The sequence below is a fragment of the Eretmochelys imbricata genome, chromosome 1 (genome assembly GCF_965152235.1).
Source record: "Eretmochelys imbricata isolate rEreImb1 chromosome 1, rEreImb1.hap1, whole genome shotgun sequence".
NCBI lineage: Eukaryota > Metazoa > Chordata > Testudines > Cheloniidae > Eretmochelys > Eretmochelys imbricata.
The window spans coordinates 25,422,898-25,441,926 of NC_135572.1; the positions used below are offsets into that span (position 1 = coordinate 25,422,898).

Here is a 19,029-nt window from a genome sequence, read left to right on the forward strand (position 1 = left end):
AGAAAGTAAAAGCTGATGGTAAGATTAAGTGTTATTGAGTGATATCAGAAGCTGGTTTAACACTATAGCCCAGAAGAAACAATTAATCCACCACACAGCCAGGAAGAAGAGTTGTATTTTAGTGCAGTGGTTCTCAAAGCCGGTCCACTGCTTGTTCAGGGAAACCCCCTGGTACGCCATACCAGTTTGTTTACATGCCGCGTCCGCAGGTTCGGCCGATCATGGCTCCCACTGGCCGCGGTTCGCTGCTCCAGGCCAATGGGGGCTGTGGGAAGTGGCGCAGGCCAAGGGAGCCGCGATCGGCCTAACCTGCGGACGCGACAGGTAAACAAACCGGTCCGGCACACCAGGGGCTTTCCCTGAACAAGCGGTGGACCGGCTTTGAGAACCACTGTTTTAGTGGGTCTGGGTCATATTTATTTTCCTTGCTCTTTTGGGCAAAAAATGATCACCACTTCAACAAAAGATTGTCTAGTCATGTGCAGTGTGGCAACAAAACAAACCTTAAATTAAGCAAGAAGAAATGCTAGGTTGGTTTGAATGACACATACACAATGTGTCATTGTATGACTATGTAAGACACATACACAATGATGAAGGAGCTCAACTAGAAAGGGGGATCACCTGTAGAAATGGAAAGACCCCAAAACAAATAGGTCTTTCAGAGAGATTCATGGGCACGTTATCACAGCTAATCAAAGCCACTCCCCCACAATTAAATGCTCCACTCAGAATGTTGCCTGATGATGGTACAGCCTGGCACTGAGATAAGTGGCAAAAGACAACCTTTTGGGGATTTAAAAAAATAGCTGTCCCAGAAGTACCTATGGGATCCATACTTAGCTTCCTTAGAATATTGTAACACTCCTTATAATACTGTTTTATGAGGATCACCATTCAGAAGGACAAACTTTAATGCCAATATTTCACAGTCTTCTGGAGCCAAAGACAATGAAACCTGAAGTAGTTACAAAAGAACTCTGTGCAAACATCACATTGGAAAAAATGGAAGGGAACTCCTAATAAAATATAGTGAACTATTGCCCTTTTCATTCTATATCTCGCAGAAGTCCTGTTCTCAGAATTGGACTGGCAGAAATTCCCAGTGCTATGAAGTCCTTTACCTACCTTGGTTGTTCAGTAGCTACTGCTACATTGAAACTAGCTTGAGACAATGCTGTGGGGACCGTAAGGTGCTTTCCGGAGCCAGGGACCAGACACTAATGTAAGTTTCCAGCATTGTCCAATGCACAGGGCAAAATACTTATTGCAAACTCAGTTTCAGAACATACGAATTGGCATGGTGAAGGTGGTAATTGCAGTTATCCTGTTGCTGAAGTCCAGTGTGAACACTAATGCCCTCTTTACTTGGCTTTTCAATTCCTTCTTTAGAGTTTCCATAATATTGACTAGCTAATAATTTTCTTCTTATGAAAGACAATTCCTTACATGTTACTTTGTTTTCTCCAAGTGTTCTCCTAAACAAATGGATTTAAATCCTCCATGAGCCTACCTGTGTGCTTTAAGTTAAGCATATGCTTAAGGGCTTTGCTAGTTCCAGCCTAGAATGCCCAGCATCTTGCAGGATCGAGCATTTGTTGTGTATTGTCAAAATCTTGAGCTCTCTGGGGCATGAAGTGTATTTGTGTTATTTCTATGAACACAAGGACACTGAGGCACAACAGTAACAACCGTAACACCAATTTAGATCCCCCTGTCACTGCATCCCTCCCTGTCCCAACCCCCCCGAGCACCCTCCCCCTCACTGCACCCCCATGCCTCTCACTGCATCCCTCCCCATCCTACCCTCTGCACTCCCATCCCCCTGTCACTGCATCCCTCCCCGTCCCAACCCCCATGCATCGCCATCCCCCATCTCTGCATCCCTCTCCGTCCCTGAGGGAGGGTGGATGGAGTGAGCAGGGGGTGGGGCCTTGGGAAGGTGCGGGACAGGGCCTGAGGGAAGGGGCAGGGCAGTGGGCGGGGTAAGGGTGTTCGGTTTTCTGGAATTAGAAAGTTGGCAACCCTAATGCAGATATTTAAGACAGGGAAGAGGTGGGGATGAGTTCTGATTCTTTCTCCTACTATTGCTAACTACAGTTGCTGGAGTCCTGAAAGAACTAGGGACCAGTCCAGCTAGAAGACAAAGCAGAAGCTAGGAAATAGAGGTAGACCTTGCTAAAAAGGCTTCTTCTTCATATCTGAAAAGAAAATGTTGCCCAATCTTTATAAATAGAGCTAGATTTAATAATTTGTCTATCACTAGGCTGAAAGATCACAGAAACCAGGTCTATGTTTTTAAGTAATGAGGTCTTTAGAACCTTTCCTCCTCTATATGATGCATTAGTTTGCACATGGAGAGCCATGCTTTACCCAGTGTACAGTCAGTGAGGCAGGACTTTTTGGCAACCACATTCTCTCACTGAGTAAAGAGCACAGTCAACCTGGAGCCCTTCCCTTGGTGAGTGAGCATCTTGTTGGGGATGCCCTCTACGGTTATGATTAAAATCATGAGTAAATAACAAAGCAGCATATCTGGCATTGCACTTTCTGATAAATATCCACAGTACCTTCCTGGTGAGTCTCCATTCTCATCAAACAAGATCACGTCCCCAGAAACCCCAGTGAAATTAGTCTTCATGAGAGAATCCAGGAGTTTTTGACCATCTATAGGCTTCATGGCATCACAGAGACCCGCATAGCCTGGGCATAGTGACATCTGCATGTTGTGAAGACCGTACGCCATAGAATATATGGCATTGATTACGAATCCCATTTTAGAATCTTGAACATGTTGCGTTTTGAGAGTCAACTGACCTGTTAGGAAACAGCACAAAGTTTAGTCATTGCCATAGACAAAAACATGATGAATCTTCAAACGTTTTGCTGTGTATCTATTATTAATATTTAAAAACCCTCTTAAGAGACACTAAGCAGTATAAGCAGTATATATATATATATATATATATATATAAAAAGTGGAGAGAACAGGTCCTCTTTTAAACATCTCATGATCTTGTTGGTGTCCATCTCAATGAAGCAATAGAATCTGTGCAGCCTCATTTTCAGTTACCCCTCTTTCACCCTATATTTTGTGTGTGTATGTATCTATTATAACATACTGTAATACTTGGAGGCTCCCAGGAAGTGACCACCGTCTATGAGATTCTTTCCACTGACCTCAAAGCTAGTTGATTCAGCCCTTTGTGGTTGGTGTGCCACAGAGGGTGCCTATGTAATAGGAACCGTATGTATCATAGAATCATAGAATCATAGAATATCAGGGTTGGAAGGGACCCCAGAAGGTCATCTAGTCCAACCCCCTGCTTGAAGCAGGACCGATTCCCAGTTAAATCATCCCAGCCAGGGCTTTGTCAAGCCTGACCTTAAAAACCTCTAAGGAAGGAGATTCTACCAACTCCTAGGTAACGCATTCCAGTGTTTCACCACCCTCTTAGTGAAAAAGTTTTTCCTAATATCCAATCTAAACCTCCCCCACTGCAACTTGAGACCATTACTCCTCGTTCTGTCATCTGCTACCATTGAGAACAGTCTAGAGCCATCCTCTTTGGAACCCCCTTTCAGGTAGTTGAAAGCAGCTATCAAATCCCCCCTCATTCTTCTCTTCTGCAGGCTAAACAATCCCAGCTCCCTCAGCCTCTCCTCATAAGTCATGTGTTCTAGACCCCTAATCATTTTTGTTGCCCTTCGCTGGACTCTCTCCAATTTATCCACATCCTTCTTGTAGTGTGGGGCCCAAAACTGGACACAGTACTCCAGATGAGGCCTCACCAATGTCGAATAGAGGGGAATGATCACGTCCCTCGATCTGCTCGCTATGCCCCTACTTATACATCCCAAAATGCCATTGGCCTTCTTGGCAACAAGGGCACACTGCTGACTCATATCCAGCTTCTCGTCCACTGTCACCCCTAGGTCCTTTTCCGCAGAACTGCTGCCTAGCCATTCGGTCCCTAGTCTGTAGCGGTGCATTGGATTCTTCCATCCTAAGTGCAGGACCCTGCACTTATCCTTATTGAACCTCATCAGATTTCTTTTGGCCCAATCCTCCAATTTGTCTAGGTCCTTCTGTATCCTATCCCTCCCCTCCAGCGTATCTACCACTCCTCCCAGTTTAGTATCATCCGCAAATTTGCTGAGAGTGCAATCCACACCATCCTCCAGATCATTTATGAAGATATTGAACAAAACCGGCCCCAGGACCGACCCTTGGGGCACTCCACTTGATACCGGCTGCCAACTAGACATGGAGCCATTGATCACTACCCGTTGAGCCCGACAATCTAGCCAGCTTTCTACCCACCTTATAGTGCATTCATCCAGCCCATACTTCCTTAACTTGCTGACAAGAATACTGTGGGAGACCGTGTCAAAAGCTTTGCTAAAGTCAAGAAACAATACATCCACTGCTTTCCCTTCATCCACAGAACCAGTAATCTCATCATAAAAGGCAATTAGATTAGTCAGGCATGACCTTCCCTTGGTGAATCCATGCTGGCTGTTCCTGATCACTTTCCTCTCATGCAAGTGCTTCAGGATTGATTCTTTGAGGACCTGCTCCATGATTTTTCCAGGGACTGAGGTGAGGCTGACTGGCCTGTAGTTCCCAGGATCCTCCTTCTTCCCTTTCTTAAAGATTGGCACTACATTAGCCTTTTTCCAGTCATCCGGGACTTCCCCGGTTCGCCACGAGTTTTCAAAGATAATGGCCAATGGCTCTGCAATCACAGCCGCCAATTCCTTCAGCACTCTCGGATGCAACTCGTCTGGCCCCATGGACTTGTGCACGTCCAGCTTTTCTAAATAGTCCCTAACCACCTCTATCTCCACAGAGGGCTGGCCATCTCTTCCCCATTTTGTGATGCGCAGCGCAGCAGTCTGGGAGCTGACCTTGTTAGTGAAAACAGAGGCAAAAAAAGATTGAGTACATTAGCTTTTTCCACATCCTCTGTCACTAGGTTGCCTCCCTCATTCAGTAAGGGGCCCACACTTTCCTTGGCTTTCTTCTTGTTGCCAACATACCTGAAAAAACCCTTCTTGTTACTCTTAACATCTCTTGCTAGCTGCAGCTCATCTTCTGTGTTTCCGGATTTATGGAGAAACCAAGCATTCAAAAATAACTAGATAAGTTCATGGAGGATAGGTCCATCAATGGCTATTAGCCAGAACGGGCAGGGATGCTGTCCCTAGCCTCTGTTTGCCAGAAGCAGAGAATGGGCGACAGGGGCTTGATCACTTGATGATTACCTGTTCTGTTCATTCCCTCTGAATCACCTGGCATTGGCCACTGTCAGAAGACAGGATACTGAGCTAGATGGACCTTTGGTCTGACCCAGTATAGCCGTTCTTATGTTTTTTATGTAAGGAATCGAGAAATCCACTACAAGCCAAGATGCTACCATGGAAATGAAATCTTGAGTGGAATTGGCAAACTGACATTCTGTCAGCAAAGCGTTCTTATTAATATCATACTGCTACCTGGTCGTGTAGTAGCTACAGCTCCTGCTGAAATCTCTGGGAGTTGTGAACACTCAAAACCTTTTAGGATTATGGCTTCTGTGAGTTACTCAAAACTGAATCTTCCTATGTTTGGTAGTGGGTCTGGAAGTTAATGGGATATGTGGAATTGGAAAGGAGCATCTAACTGTCAGTCGACCCCGTAGAATTTTTGTCTGGTAACAGTGTTAAAGGACACAAACCACTAGTTTTAGGCCTCACATGTAGATAGCCTAGATTATCCCTTGCACTGCAAGTGCAGAGCAACCCTGAAGCTAGCTTAGCTGCCTGCAAAAGCATCACTTCACCTACGTAGATCTCCAGTGGTGTGCAGCTGAAATAACAGTGCCTGTCTCTCCTTCTTGCAGTCCACATGGCTGAGGATGAGAGGGTGTGGCCAGGGCTTCCATGGGATTCCTGGCTACCATAACAGCCTTCTGCTCTTCATAACCTCCCTAATGTGGGGTTTCCTTTTCTTCAGTCCCATCTCTGCAGGGTTTCCTCTTCCACACACCAACCTGATGCATTCTCTTTGCCTTATCTTAGGGACAGTAACCGCCCCTCTCCCTGATGAAGACGCCAATAGAGAAGCAGTGAGGAGCAGAAGTGTAAATGGAGGCAGATTACGGTTTAACGGGAGAGGGAGGCATTCCACATCTGTAGTGGGCTGGGTTCTGAGGACAAGTTAACTCATCTGTCCCTTCAAAAGAGACAAGTTACTCATTCAGAAAATTAATGTAATCCTTTTCTGTTAGAAAGAATGTTCAACTTTATGAAGAAAACTTTTGTAAGGAAACCTGACTCTGGTTAAATAAATACATCAAATTTGAAAGTTGGCCAACTTGGTCATTCTGCTCAGACACATTCTATTCAGGGGATTCTGTACCCACGTGGTGAAAGGTCAAAACAATGAACTGACTAAATTTCAGGAATGAGCATCAAACCCAAACCTGTGACTCATGAAAGACTTCAGTACCTAACACATTTAAAGAGAGTTAGGATCTGTTTAAGAAACCTGCCCAGCTCAATCAATACTTCCACCTTTTAACAAGCTTTTAAATATACTAGGTAATGGCTCCTGGATCTGTTTTGCTGCCTCCTTTGGAATTAAAACCTGTGCCAGGCAGCAGGCCGGACAGGAGTTTACAAGGATTGGGAGGGCTCCTCACCAGAGGACTGCAGCCAAAACAAACACAAACCCGCACCTCCTGGTAGGTTCCCATATAGTGAACTTGGCTTTTCATCCATTTCCAGATATCTTCATGTTTTCCAGTACATCAGATCTTCTGGCACAATCCCAATCAGTTATTATTATTATTATTTTATTTATACTAAAGCAGTGTCTAGAGGCCCCAGGTCAATTGGGGACCCTACTGTGCTAGGTGCTGCTCTGAACATTTTACAATCTAAAATCCCAATCCAGGGAAAAAAGAACAAACGTGCTAAATTTTAAGCACATAATTAGTTCCATTGTTGACCCCCCACACCCACCCCGGTCCAGCAGCCCATAGGTATATTGTCCAATTACAAAAGGAGGTATCTGACATGACTTTTCACATGGTGCTGGAGAACTAGCCTGTTCTTCACTCGCCTAGCAGTGGTGACTCCTGTCCCGTAGGGCTGGGCCCAGCTCCTGTGCTGTGATTCACTGAGCCATGTTGCAATGCCACTCACTCAAATTTGGCCCAGCTGCCCCTCCTTCATGACCTAGGGGCAGCCAGGCCAAACTTGAAAGGCACTGCTATCCTTGCACCAGGTCAGCGTGGAGAGTCAGGCCCAGTCCCATAAGACAGGAGCCACTGCTGCCTGGTGAATGTGCAGGAGGCTTGCTTTCCAGCCCTGCCCCCGTCAACCATTCCACACTGGGTTGAGATTAGGTTTGTGGTGGGTGCAGCAGGCATGATCGATCTCATGTGTGAAATACACAGGCATGACAACAGGTGTGAAATTAACAAGCCAAAAGGTATAATGGAAAGTGGCATCACCAATGACTCTTGGCCCCCCCACCCCACCCCCATTGCAAAACTTGGCTCTGACACTGTCTCTCCTCAGAGAGGGTTTGGGCATGTATGTGCCTGACAAGAATATTCCCTGAGAATATAACAATTAATGCAACAACAAAAAAGTCTTGGAGGGGAGATAAAACCTCATGCTGCATTAAAAGAATGTTTAACGAACTATTAGTGAAACCAATTGGAGAGCAATTCCTATGTTCCTGTGTTTTAGTGACCTCTTGATTTTAATGACCCTGGAAAATGCATTAATTGAAGATTTTATTTGTCATTATCGCTTTACTTCTAGTATACAGTACTAATCTCTTACCTTAATTCCTTATCTTTCTGCTGCTTCCCTCTTCCTGGTGTTTCATCTTTCATACATGTCTCTCCTTTATTGTTTTTAAATTACTTCTTGCATATCCTGTTCAATTTCATTGGTCTTCCTATCCAGAGTATATTTACGGCTAGATGACATTAATAACCTTCAGCATCCATTAATTTATCTTCCAAGATCTTATCATTCCCCGTTGTGTCCCATTGCGTTATCTGATTTGCCGTTAATCAGCATTTTATGCACGCTTGCAAACATTAGCTATGCTGAATGTCAGGCTGCTTAACTTTTTTCCTTTTTTTTTAGCTTGGTCCTTTGGCCTACTTTAGTCGTAGTCACATTGAGAGGCACCCTACAGGGTTTCTTTTATAACCTCCGAGTGTTAACAACATGTTGGCAGCGCTCATCCAGCCAAGAGAGAGTAGACTGGATGCTACTCAGCCTCACGTATCATCGGCAAAACTGTCAGCTACATTCCAGCCATCTTTATCATTCATGAATTGCTGCACTGCTCACCCCTTCCCACACCCAAACTCCCTCCCTGAGCCTGCACCCCGCACCCCAATCCCCTGCTTCAGCCTGGTAAATGTGAGTGAGGGTGGAGAGCAAGTGACGGAGGGAGGGGGGGATGGAGTGAGCAGGGGCGTGGCCTCGGAGAAGGGGTGGGACGAGGCATGGCCTCAGGGGAAGGGGTGGGGCAGGGGGCAGGGCAAGGATCTTTGGGTTTGCACGATTAGACAGTTGGCAACCCTACCGGGCGGGCATGTGAAAGCCCTGGCCATGCTGTAAGAGTGTGCCCAACAGCGCAGCCAGCAGCTCGCTGGGCACCAGCCAGCACTGGTGCAGCAAATGCCAAAAATGTCAGGTGGACCGCGTCCGCACATGGGGGTCCATTGACTCTTCTGCCCGGTGGCCCGGAATTGCTGTCGGGGGGCAATTGTCGCGAGCAATTTCATATGTAATGGGAATAACTGTGATGTGGGCAGTCATAAGGGAGAATAAACAATGAGCTCTACAATATCTTTTCCAAACAGTCACTATTCTGGTTACAACCACACATTAATCCTTAGGGGTCCATTCTGGACCTGAGAAACCTCCCTGACAGAAGCGTAATCACAACCAATATGTTTCTGTGAAATGTGTTGTTCTCCATGAATCGGCTTCGTCTCGTGGAAATCATGTCATTAAAAAATTCCTGACCATCTTTATGAAGGATTGCTGTGTGCCTGCACTGGGGAACAAAAGGGGGCTATATACATCCCCAGGGCCTGTGCAGAAGGGAAGTAGCTGCTGCCAAGTGGCACTCGCCACGCTGTCCTTTGAAGGCTCCACCCCACCAATGCACCAGTCAGAGCACCCGAGATGGCACAGAGTGGGAAGTAATCTGTGCCAGTAACAGAACTAGCTCAGATTTCATTCACCTTGGGGAAGCAGGGGCCAGATTGTGGCTCTGAGAAGCACAGTTTGGTTCCTTCCCTGTTGTTGGGCAGTGCACCAATGTGCTTGGCCCTTACTGGAGGAGGATGAGAGGATGACAATCCAGTCCTTAATCATGTCTAAAACGTAGGAGTGGTGCGAAAGTTCACCGGGGGAAAATATGTCTATAAAACTGTTTTGTCATTGAAAACCATTTCATACTGTCAAAAGATAAAAGGTGACCTAAAAGATCTTTCCCTTCTCTCATCTCTGGTCCTGATTTTCAGAGGTGCTGCACTCCCACAGCTCCTGTGAACATTGGGTGAAGTGGTGGGCACTCATCTTCTCTGAAAACCAAATTTCCTCAGTCTATGACTGAGTATGAACTTTTTTTTTTTAAACCTGCTAATTATTTGTTTCATTCTCCTGAGGTAATGTTTTTTCCTAATTAAAAATAATAGGCATAATAACTGTAACGATAGATTACATGTAAAATCCACAGTAATCGAAATTAAGTGGAAAATTGAACAAGCGTATTACATTACAATGCATACAATTACTCAGCCTCAAAATTAACAGCTCACAAACTGTACTGTTAATTAAAGTGGCCGATAGAATTAATCTGACATGCATCAGCAATAATATTTATTTTAAAATGATATTCCAACTGCCTTTTTACCAATGATGGCTTAAAAACGGAATAACTTTACTCTGAGTTGTAGGAACTCTTGTTACTGGGCTTTGTGCTGCTGTTTTATAGAATTATTACCCAGTCTTTCATTACACATTTGATCTCACTCAGTTCACCTGATAAATTGTAATGAGGCTGCTTAGCTCCTCATAGAAGTGGCTAGCAATCATCAAAGGAAATCTGAGGGAATTAGCTGTTCTGGTTTCTGTACCTGGGGAAAGGATTTCCTTTACATGTGATTGCTTCCACTTGCCACAGAGGGGCAAATTTGCCCCACAGCATGTGGCTGTTGGTCTGCAATACATCAAGGCTCTGTAGTTAGAGAAAATTTATATCCTTCACTTTGGTTTTTAGATTATTTTAACAATACCGAAACACTAAAAAATGGAGATTTGTTTGCATTAAAGTCCCAAATCAGAATACTCCCAAACTTTGGGAAAATTTTGACCTGGATCCAGACTCTGTCCTTGGCCTGCAACTCTAATTCTTTTACAAAGTCTAAAGTGATCTGAGGCCAGTTCACCAAGCATTGTGAGCTTTAAGCATACAGATATTTCCACTCTCCTCAGTGGGACTATGCATGTACTTAAGGTAAGGCACACGCTTAAATGCATTGCTGAACTGGGTGTTAGACCCGTATTCTAGAAAGCACTTCAGCAGATGCTTAAACCTATACCCATTTAGAATAGCATTTAAGCATACAGTTAAAACTTCCAAGCATGTACTTAAGTCCCATTCTCTTCGAATGGAACATACACATGAATGTACACTTTGGCACATACTGAAGTACTATCCTCAGTAGGGATCTTCCTGTAGATGGTAATGAGGATGAAACCAGTAGCATTTAATAGAAATTACTCTTAAACAATCAGTAGAATCTAATGGAGAACAACTATGAAATTCTATTTTTATACCACCCTATAGAATTATTAAATAGACAACCATGCCCCTGGGGTAGAATACCATGTGCTGGTTTAAAATGTCCATAGAAAATATATGATTCTTTTCTATTACATGCTGCATGATTTTCAGGATTTATTTGCTCTGTCTTGCACATTCACATAGGGGAAGAATTTAAAAAGAAGGAAACAAACCCACCTATTCAATTTTCCAACAAACCCCTTTTTGCTTTCTCCCATGCTGCTCCTCACACATGGGAGGAGCACTCTGTAAACATCTGCAAAGCTGCCTCATTAGCCTCCTTCAAAGCCTCTTCGCTATGAGGCCTACAAAAAACTTGACACAAGACAGCTGATGTGATGAGACCAATGGCTATCATAATGAGGCAATGTTATCTCATTGTTTCCTTGTACTCCTCTATTTGTCTGTCTGTATCCATCAGTTGTCTCTTGCATTATACTTAGACTATGAGCTTTTGGGGGCAGAGGCCACGTTATTGTTCTGTGTTTGTACAGTGCCTAGCACAATGGGATCCTGGTCCACGATGGGTTCCTAGGTGCTACAGTAATACAAATAAACAAAACAGTAACTATTTGAACCATAAGCCCCCATATTAGAGACCTCCAGACTGACAACAACAGATTGGCAAATTCAATGGATAAATTCCTTGCCCCATTGATATCAATGGCAGTTTTGTTAGTAACGTCCATGCATCCACTCTATGCCTTATTTTGGTGAGGTTTCAGTTTGCCTAGAGGGAAGATGTGTTAGGAAAACATTGTTGCTCGGAAGAAAAGGCACTAGGAATTTGGAACTCTGTGTGTATATTTTCTTTTGAAAAAGAGAGAGACATTGATATATACTCAGGCTGCAAAGGGCTAAAGTTATATAACATCAAGGGGCTGGCTTAACCTCTTGTGACATGGTGCTGGTGTTGGAGATTCATCGACTTCAGTGGAATTACTCAGCTGTTTAGACCTACGCTCATGTCTCCTTGCCTCGCTGAACTGGGGCCTTGGTTAATCAAAAGCATCTGACCGGTGCCAGAGGGGAAGCACACTCCAATTCTTGTAAAACCCCAAGTATTCTTGGGCTATGGAAAGTCTCCAGTTCAAGGTGTATTTTAAACCCTTTACTCTGACCCTCAGTCTACTTAGGTGGCTCACATCAATTCTCCAGTGACACGGAATTGAGAACGTTGAGCATGAAGTCAGATAAGTCTGCACACTTCTCCCTTTCAGTAGTGCTCTAGCTGGGCAGAAAATCAATGTACTTTGCAACACCAGTTGCAGTAGTGCCTGTTTGGATTAGGTAAATATACTCAATCTGCAAATGAAAAATGGCTTGATGCTAAAATGTTAACCTCAACATGAATCAAAGCATATGTGAAGAGATGGAAACATATCAGAAGTTGATAGAAATGAAAGAAGAAAAGCTATATTCATTTGAGGCTGTTTTTCATGTGCTCTTTACTTTATCATTACATTTTCATTTCGCAGTGACTGTGTAACAATGACTGTGTACATTTTTTGCTACTATAAAATGAGATCTACAAGGCTAGCATCACTCATGAATCTTGTGATAGGATGTTCACCCCACACTGGAGTGGAAGAGCTTAATGGAGGCCTCATGGGCCTGCCAGACTCTGTCCCAGAAAGGAGCCGTGGAGGTGAGTCCTCCAAGAAGCCTAGGGAGGCTGCACAGGAAGCAGCCAAGTGGAGGGAGGCTGCACAGAGCAGCCAGTCAGGGCCCAGCAGACTCACATAAAAGGATCTGCAAGGCCAGAGATAGTCAGTTGCTGTGGGGAGTCCAAGGAGTGATGACTGTATTCCTAGTGGGCTGCAGGAAGGGTAGCACCTTGGACAGAGAAGTTGCTTGGGGGGACCAGGGGAGCAAGAGGGAGCTCCTGGCTGACTGCTGGGACTTGCTGGCTGAATACCCCAAGAAGAGGGCAACGAAGGTGCTGGAGCTGCAGGGAAATGGCCCACAGAATTGACATACCATTGAGCGAAGTTCAGGAGGCTGCTATCTACAATGTCCCTGGGTTGGGACCCAGAGTAGTGGACAGGCCCGGGTTCTGCCACTCGCAACTGGAGAAGTGACTAGACTATTGAACTGAGCTACTGCACACCTGGAAGGGGGAAAACACAGATGGTGACACAGCTGGAGAGCCAATTCATGAAGAGGACACTGCGGTAGTTGGACTGAGGTAGATCTGCAGGCGGATTCAATGATGGGAAAGACATCACCTGGACAGGATACTCCATCTGACAGAGCTAATCCCTGTGATGGCCAGCAGGAGGCACTGTTGCGGTGAGTGGACTCCATCACAATCTATACACTTTGCATTTGTGAGCGTGAATCTATCTCATCATCTCAATATACAGGGATTTGAAAGCACGGGCTAGAGTTTTCAAACATGGAAGACTACGTTTATGTAGCAAAATCCAGATTTAGGCATCCACATATGCAAATTTTTGGCCATAACTCCTATTACTTATTTCAATATTTTTAAAATATATTGTTTATATCAATAGTTGTTCAATATGACATTACTGAATTAAAATGAAGTTGTTGACTATAGGTCAAATTCTGCACTCCTGGTGACCTAAGTGTATTGCTTATTCACCAAGTTGTTCTTTTAACTATTACCTCACCCACTTCCTCCATCCCACCTTCTTGTTGATATCTTCTTGCCACTGTCTTAGACTATGTGGTCTCTGGGTAGCGGTTGTGTTTTTTAAAATTTTCTGAACAGCTCCCAGCACAATTGGGAGTCCTTTGACTGGGGTCGCTAGAAGATACTGTAATAATTTTTTATGCAACTCCTATTGAGCTGAAAATATTTAAATAGATGAAATTAAGGGTAAAATTCTGTTCTCATAGCATGATAAATATGACACATCAACAATATATTATTTTCAGTCATAGGCTTCAGAGCATTTTACTAAGATGGGCAAGTATCAATATCACCCTTAATCATGCCAGAAGAACAGGAGACAGTGTCTGTGGTACAGTTAGGCCACAACTTTACTCACTTGAAATATTTGGGAGTACCTGGCAATAAATAGTGCAGGTCATCATTATTTCCTTAACTGTTTCCCCACTTGCCACTTCCCATCCTGGCTACAGCAAGCCCCTTGCTCGGATCCCAGTGCCCTCCCCTCATATGGGACTTACTGGGGGCTGGTTTCCTGCTATACCTGGTTTCCTGAATCCCCCTCCTGCAGCTTCCTTAAGGGATGCACTGCACACCTGCCACATTTTTTAATTTACTAAGTTGTGATGTGTGAACCTCCCTCCCCAGCCCTACTGTGGGGATGGTGAAAAAAAACACCCCGTCTCAGTCAGTCTGACAGGGAGGGAAAAATTCCTTCCTGGCCCCCAAGGAAAGAGGTGACTAGTGTAATGCCCACATGGTTCCTGAAGGCATCCGGTCCGACTATGATTCTATGGGTGGGAAGGTGGACGGTGCCAGCAAGATCCCAGTAAGAGAAGGCTGCTCTGGAACTGCCCGGGGTAAAATACCACACCCTCCTCTGGTCACCTGGAAGGTCAGTACCCTCCACCGAACCTGGTATGGCCACTTCCTGTTCCTCCCTGCTTGATCTAGGTAAGCCTTCCCTGTCCTCCCCCTCTGTCACCAATAGCAGAGGAAGCTCCTATAGGGGCTACAACCCTTGTTCTTTCAGTCAGCTGGACAAAAGACCCATTGCACAGAGTTGCAGTGAGCACATTTTACAAATGAGGAAATTGAATGAATGAAGCAGTTAAGGGTATTCTAGCCTGGTCGAGTCTGCTCCTTTTCCAGAGTTCATGGATGTGGTAGCATTGGACAAAGCGCCGGAGCTGGAGCAAGTGTTCAGAGAGACCAATCTGACAAATTTAGCCCTTCTTTTTCTGCTCACAAATTGTTAGCGAACAGATTATTAGGAGCCTACATTTCATTTTCAAGAGTGACAAGGCACTCAGGAGCCTAAGTTCAACTGACTTTCAACAAGATTTAATTATGAAGGGATTTAATTAAATGTATTTTGGTCACTGCAGATAGGCACCTTGTGAGATTTTCAAAAGTACCTAGGCCTCTAACTCCCAGTGAAACCAATGGGAGTTGGGGGCCTAGTCACTTTTGAAAATCCCACTAGCGGCTTCTCTGCATTTTCAGGCACCTCAGTACATTTCCAAATCTGCCCTTAAGTGCCTAAATTGGTTTTGAAAATGGGATGTAGGGTCCTAAACCACTTAGATACTTTTGAGAATTTTTACTGTAAGTGACAGTAAGGTCACACAGGAAATCAGTGTCAGGTCAGGGAGCTGGGACTTGGGGTCTCATAAGCAGGCTAGTACTCTAACTTCTTGACCAGTCTTCCACTCAGTGGCAGATCTGGGATTAAAATTCCAGACTTTCTGACTTCCATTCCTGCAAACCTCGCTGCCTCAACATGGTATTATCTAGTTAAATCAAGGCTTTAACCTTAGTGATTTTACATATAAATACATAAATAAATCCAGCTGCTTACTGTTGCAAGTCTTGTTGTATTTCGTATTCTCTTGTGGATACCCCTTCAGCTGGCACTGGAACCTGTGCTGCCAGAATTCCTGAAACCAGGGGTTTCGGAGATTGGTTTCTGGCCGAAGCTGCAGGTAATAGTCATCAAACCATTTCACATCAGGAGACTGAAGCTTGATCGTTATTCCACCAACAGCTTCCCGCTGATACCCGTCTGTCACATCGTACCTGTCTGCCCAGCCGTCACTGCAGAGAAATAAAAGAGAGAAAACACTGTGAAGCTACTGCTTCATGCACCATTCTAAAGAACAAGGGAAGTGCTCCTTTCAAATAGCAATAGAAGCAAATAGATGCACACTCACACCAGAGATTCGGAGGGTGAAATATCAGTAATACTTCTATTAGTAGCATTCAGCATCTTCTATTTTCTCACACTGAGCATTCAGCTGTAATCAGCATCTTCTATTTATATAGTGTATTCTTAAGCTTGTATCCCAAGGAATCCAAACCAGCATTATAAGCCACTGCCCCAGTCCTGAAATTGACTGTGTGCGTGAGCACCTCTGCACTGCACTGAGCCCTGCTGACTTCAGTGGGGTGGTGCTTGTTTGGGGATATTCTAGCCAGGGGACAACTTAGCGAAAGTTTCACAGAATCTGTAATGGCATTGCAAAAACCAGACAGGAAGCTGGCTTTTAGATTCATGGCTAAAACAACATCACAGTAAACTGAGATGCCAATGGCAAACTACCAAATGATAATGGCCATCAAGCAGTCCACTAGCGATTCTCCTCCACTTATTTCACCTAAAATCTCTCCAGAACTCTGACTCTAAACTCCAAGCAGAGCTGGTAGAAATACAGGAAAAAAGTCATGAACATTTCAGTGGAATTCTCCATGCACAAGTTTTTTTTTTTCTTTCACAGAAATTCAAAATTTTGACAAAAATTTTCCATAGAAAAATTAAAATTTGGAAAGTTTCATCTGGCTCCATCTCCAAATTTTACATATCTAAGCATAGTGTTGCCATCTACTGCTGTTTTATCATGATTGCTATATTTGGTATTGTTCATAGAGCCCCAGCTTCTGAGGCCATGGGATTATGGGAGAATCTTAGTTTTCACAGGGGAAAATAGAGAGTTTCTCGCCCTCATCATGCTTTTTGTAACATGCAGGAAGACTGCTGGAACTGCATGACTTCTATTCACTTCAGTGGGGCTTTGTGTTAGCACAGAAGTCTGCCTGTCCTCTACACAATACAGGATTGGGGTCATAGACTGTAAGGTCTATAAACATTGTACTTGCAAACACAGAACAAAAAAGAACTGCCTGAAAGAACTAATAATCTGATGAAGGGAAAGAAAGTGCTTCAGATTTAAAATAAACATTAAAGGGTAAAATGAGTTATTTACTGCAAGAAAGAATGAGATACATTTATGAAGGAAACGAGGTAAGCAGTGATTTTTAGTTGATATCACAGAGAGATGTGCAGCATGCTGCTTCGAAATGTATCCTAAGATTAAGATCATATTAGGGGTGGAAACAGGAGTTAATGTTCCTGAATATGCTAATGGAAATCAATTCTGGCAAAAAGTCTAGCTTCCCCAGAAGGATATTTACTAGTCCAAGGGCTGGAATCATTTACAGGTCTGTCTTGGTGCTATGATAAAAAAAAAAAACCTTTCAAACAAATGTAGGAATTATCTAAATAGATTTAGTATATTCAAAATGGTCATCTCATGTTCAGCAAGATTTTAAATGTTTCCACCCCATATAGCAAAGTCCTATAGAACTGAACAACAAATAGCAGCTCTTCTATGGGTTTTTTCAATCATCTTAGCAGAATTACGTCCATACTATAGAATTGTATAGGATTGTTTAAAAAAAACGCAATGCCACACCTTTAGAAAGGATCTTATTTCTATAGTAAATGTCATGGGTTGTTAAAGCAATAGTGATAAAATACATAGGGGATACTAATGATCAAAGTTTTGGAATATTATAAATGAGAATTCTAGGCCACATGTTTTCCATGAACTGACTCCGTGTTTCAATAACATTGGAAATAGCCCATCTTAGCTTCTTTGCACATCAGAGAACTAGGGATTTTTCATATGAAATATAGATATTTAACAGAATTTTACAGGCAACATCCTTATGTTCTGAGTAGGTGTAAAAGGTATGGAGGGAGGAAAATGGGATAGGAAAATATGCATGCAAAGAGATACAGAAGTACTAATAAAGCAACCTCTCAGGTGCACTGGAAAGGGTGTTGTGGCCATGAAGAATGGTACAGAAGACTCCAGAAGAAGGCATTCAGCACAAAGAAAGGGGTAAGTGCATATGCTGTAACTATTGAAATGCTGGTTGTACTAAGATATGAAACGGGGTTCATCTTTTCAGTAGATAAATGGTCTAGAGCAGCTTCAGCCCAGAGAATAAGATAGTCCATGTGAAGACTACTTGGGTGCAACAGTGTAAGAATTTAGATAAAGAACAGTGTCCTGTCCCTTTAAATGTTTGAGCGCTCTCCCCTCCCAAGTGCAAAACCTTGTCTTTGTTTCAGTTTTGCAGCCAGAACAATAAAGCAAGCACAGTGCACAGTTGTGTTTCTATTAGCTCTCTCTGTGTTTGTGTCTATCTCCTTCTCTGTTGGATCCAGAAATATAACATTCGATGACGAGGAATTTATATTCCAGGAGTGTCCAGTGCTCCCATTGATTGAACACGAAGAAGAAAAAGTATGTAAATAATACTGTGAAAAAGGGGACAAAGTTCACTTAGAGGCACAGGCTGTCAGACTGCTTTTCTTTGCTCCTGGGACACTGGGAACCAGCCAGCTAGAGGGGGCAAGTAGGTAAATAAAAAGGGAACAAAGGATACAAGTTCTGCATATACTGCTAGAACTGTTCAAACAGAGCAGTGAAGGGGAAGTAAACAGCTATCTTTGTTGACCATGTGCAAGCAGGCAGCCAGGCAAACAGCCTGCAGCCTGCACTGAGGGTCTACAGCCAGCAGAGGGAGACCAGACATGCCAAACCCACGAAAAAATGCAAAAATTGGACTTGTTTTTGGCTTAATTGGCTTGTGACTTGCTTGTTGCCTAGTTTTTGGCTTGTTGCTTCGTTTTTTGATCACCTCCCTGCAAACAGGGGTGGGGGGGACAAGTAGGGCAAGGGGCAAGCGGGGTAAGGGGGGAGAGAGTCGGGGTGCACAGTGGATCCACCACAGTCCCAGACTACACGCTGGGGGGATCTAGTCATATAGAGTGTTGTGGTTCTTAGGGATTGGCTTGTTTTGGCCTCATTTTGAAATGGGATTAGCTTGATTTTTGTCTTATTGTGAAAGTTGGGGTGCTTATTTACTGCGTGAAAGTTGGCAACTGTGATGGAGACCAAGTACAGTCAAAGGAAAAATTCTGCAGTTTGTCATGTAAGCACATGGCCAGCAGAGGGGGTACAAATAGTGCAGTAACAAATAAAAACAGTTTCCTTGTGGCAGGAGATGTCCAGGAGGCATGAAGGTCAACAGGAGAGCAGTGAAATGGCACCTTTTGTGGGCAATGTTGGTGAGTTTGATGACAACGGTGAATCATGGGCGGTGTACCTCAAACATTTTGAGCAATTTGTAACCTGCAACACCTTTCCAGATGGACAATGGGTTTCAA

At 43.9% G+C, this 19,029-nt stretch overlaps 1 protein-coding gene across 2 annotated transcripts in view; it reads right to left on the reverse strand.

The window, feature by feature from the left end:
* Positions 1-19,029, reverse strand: part of GRM5 (glutamate metabotropic receptor 5) — a 315,016-nt gene that overhangs the window by 50,217 nt on the left and 245,770 nt on the right. For both annotated transcript variants that reach the window (XM_077842228.1, XM_077842219.1), the window contains exons 3-4: positions 15,373-15,608; positions 2,571-2,817 (exon numbers count right to left, since the gene is read on the reverse strand). In XM_077842228.1, coding sequence (XP_077698354.1) covers positions 2,571-2,817; positions 15,373-15,608 — 483 coding nt within the window. The remainder of the gene's footprint in view (positions 1-2,570; positions 2,818-15,372; positions 15,609-19,029) is intronic.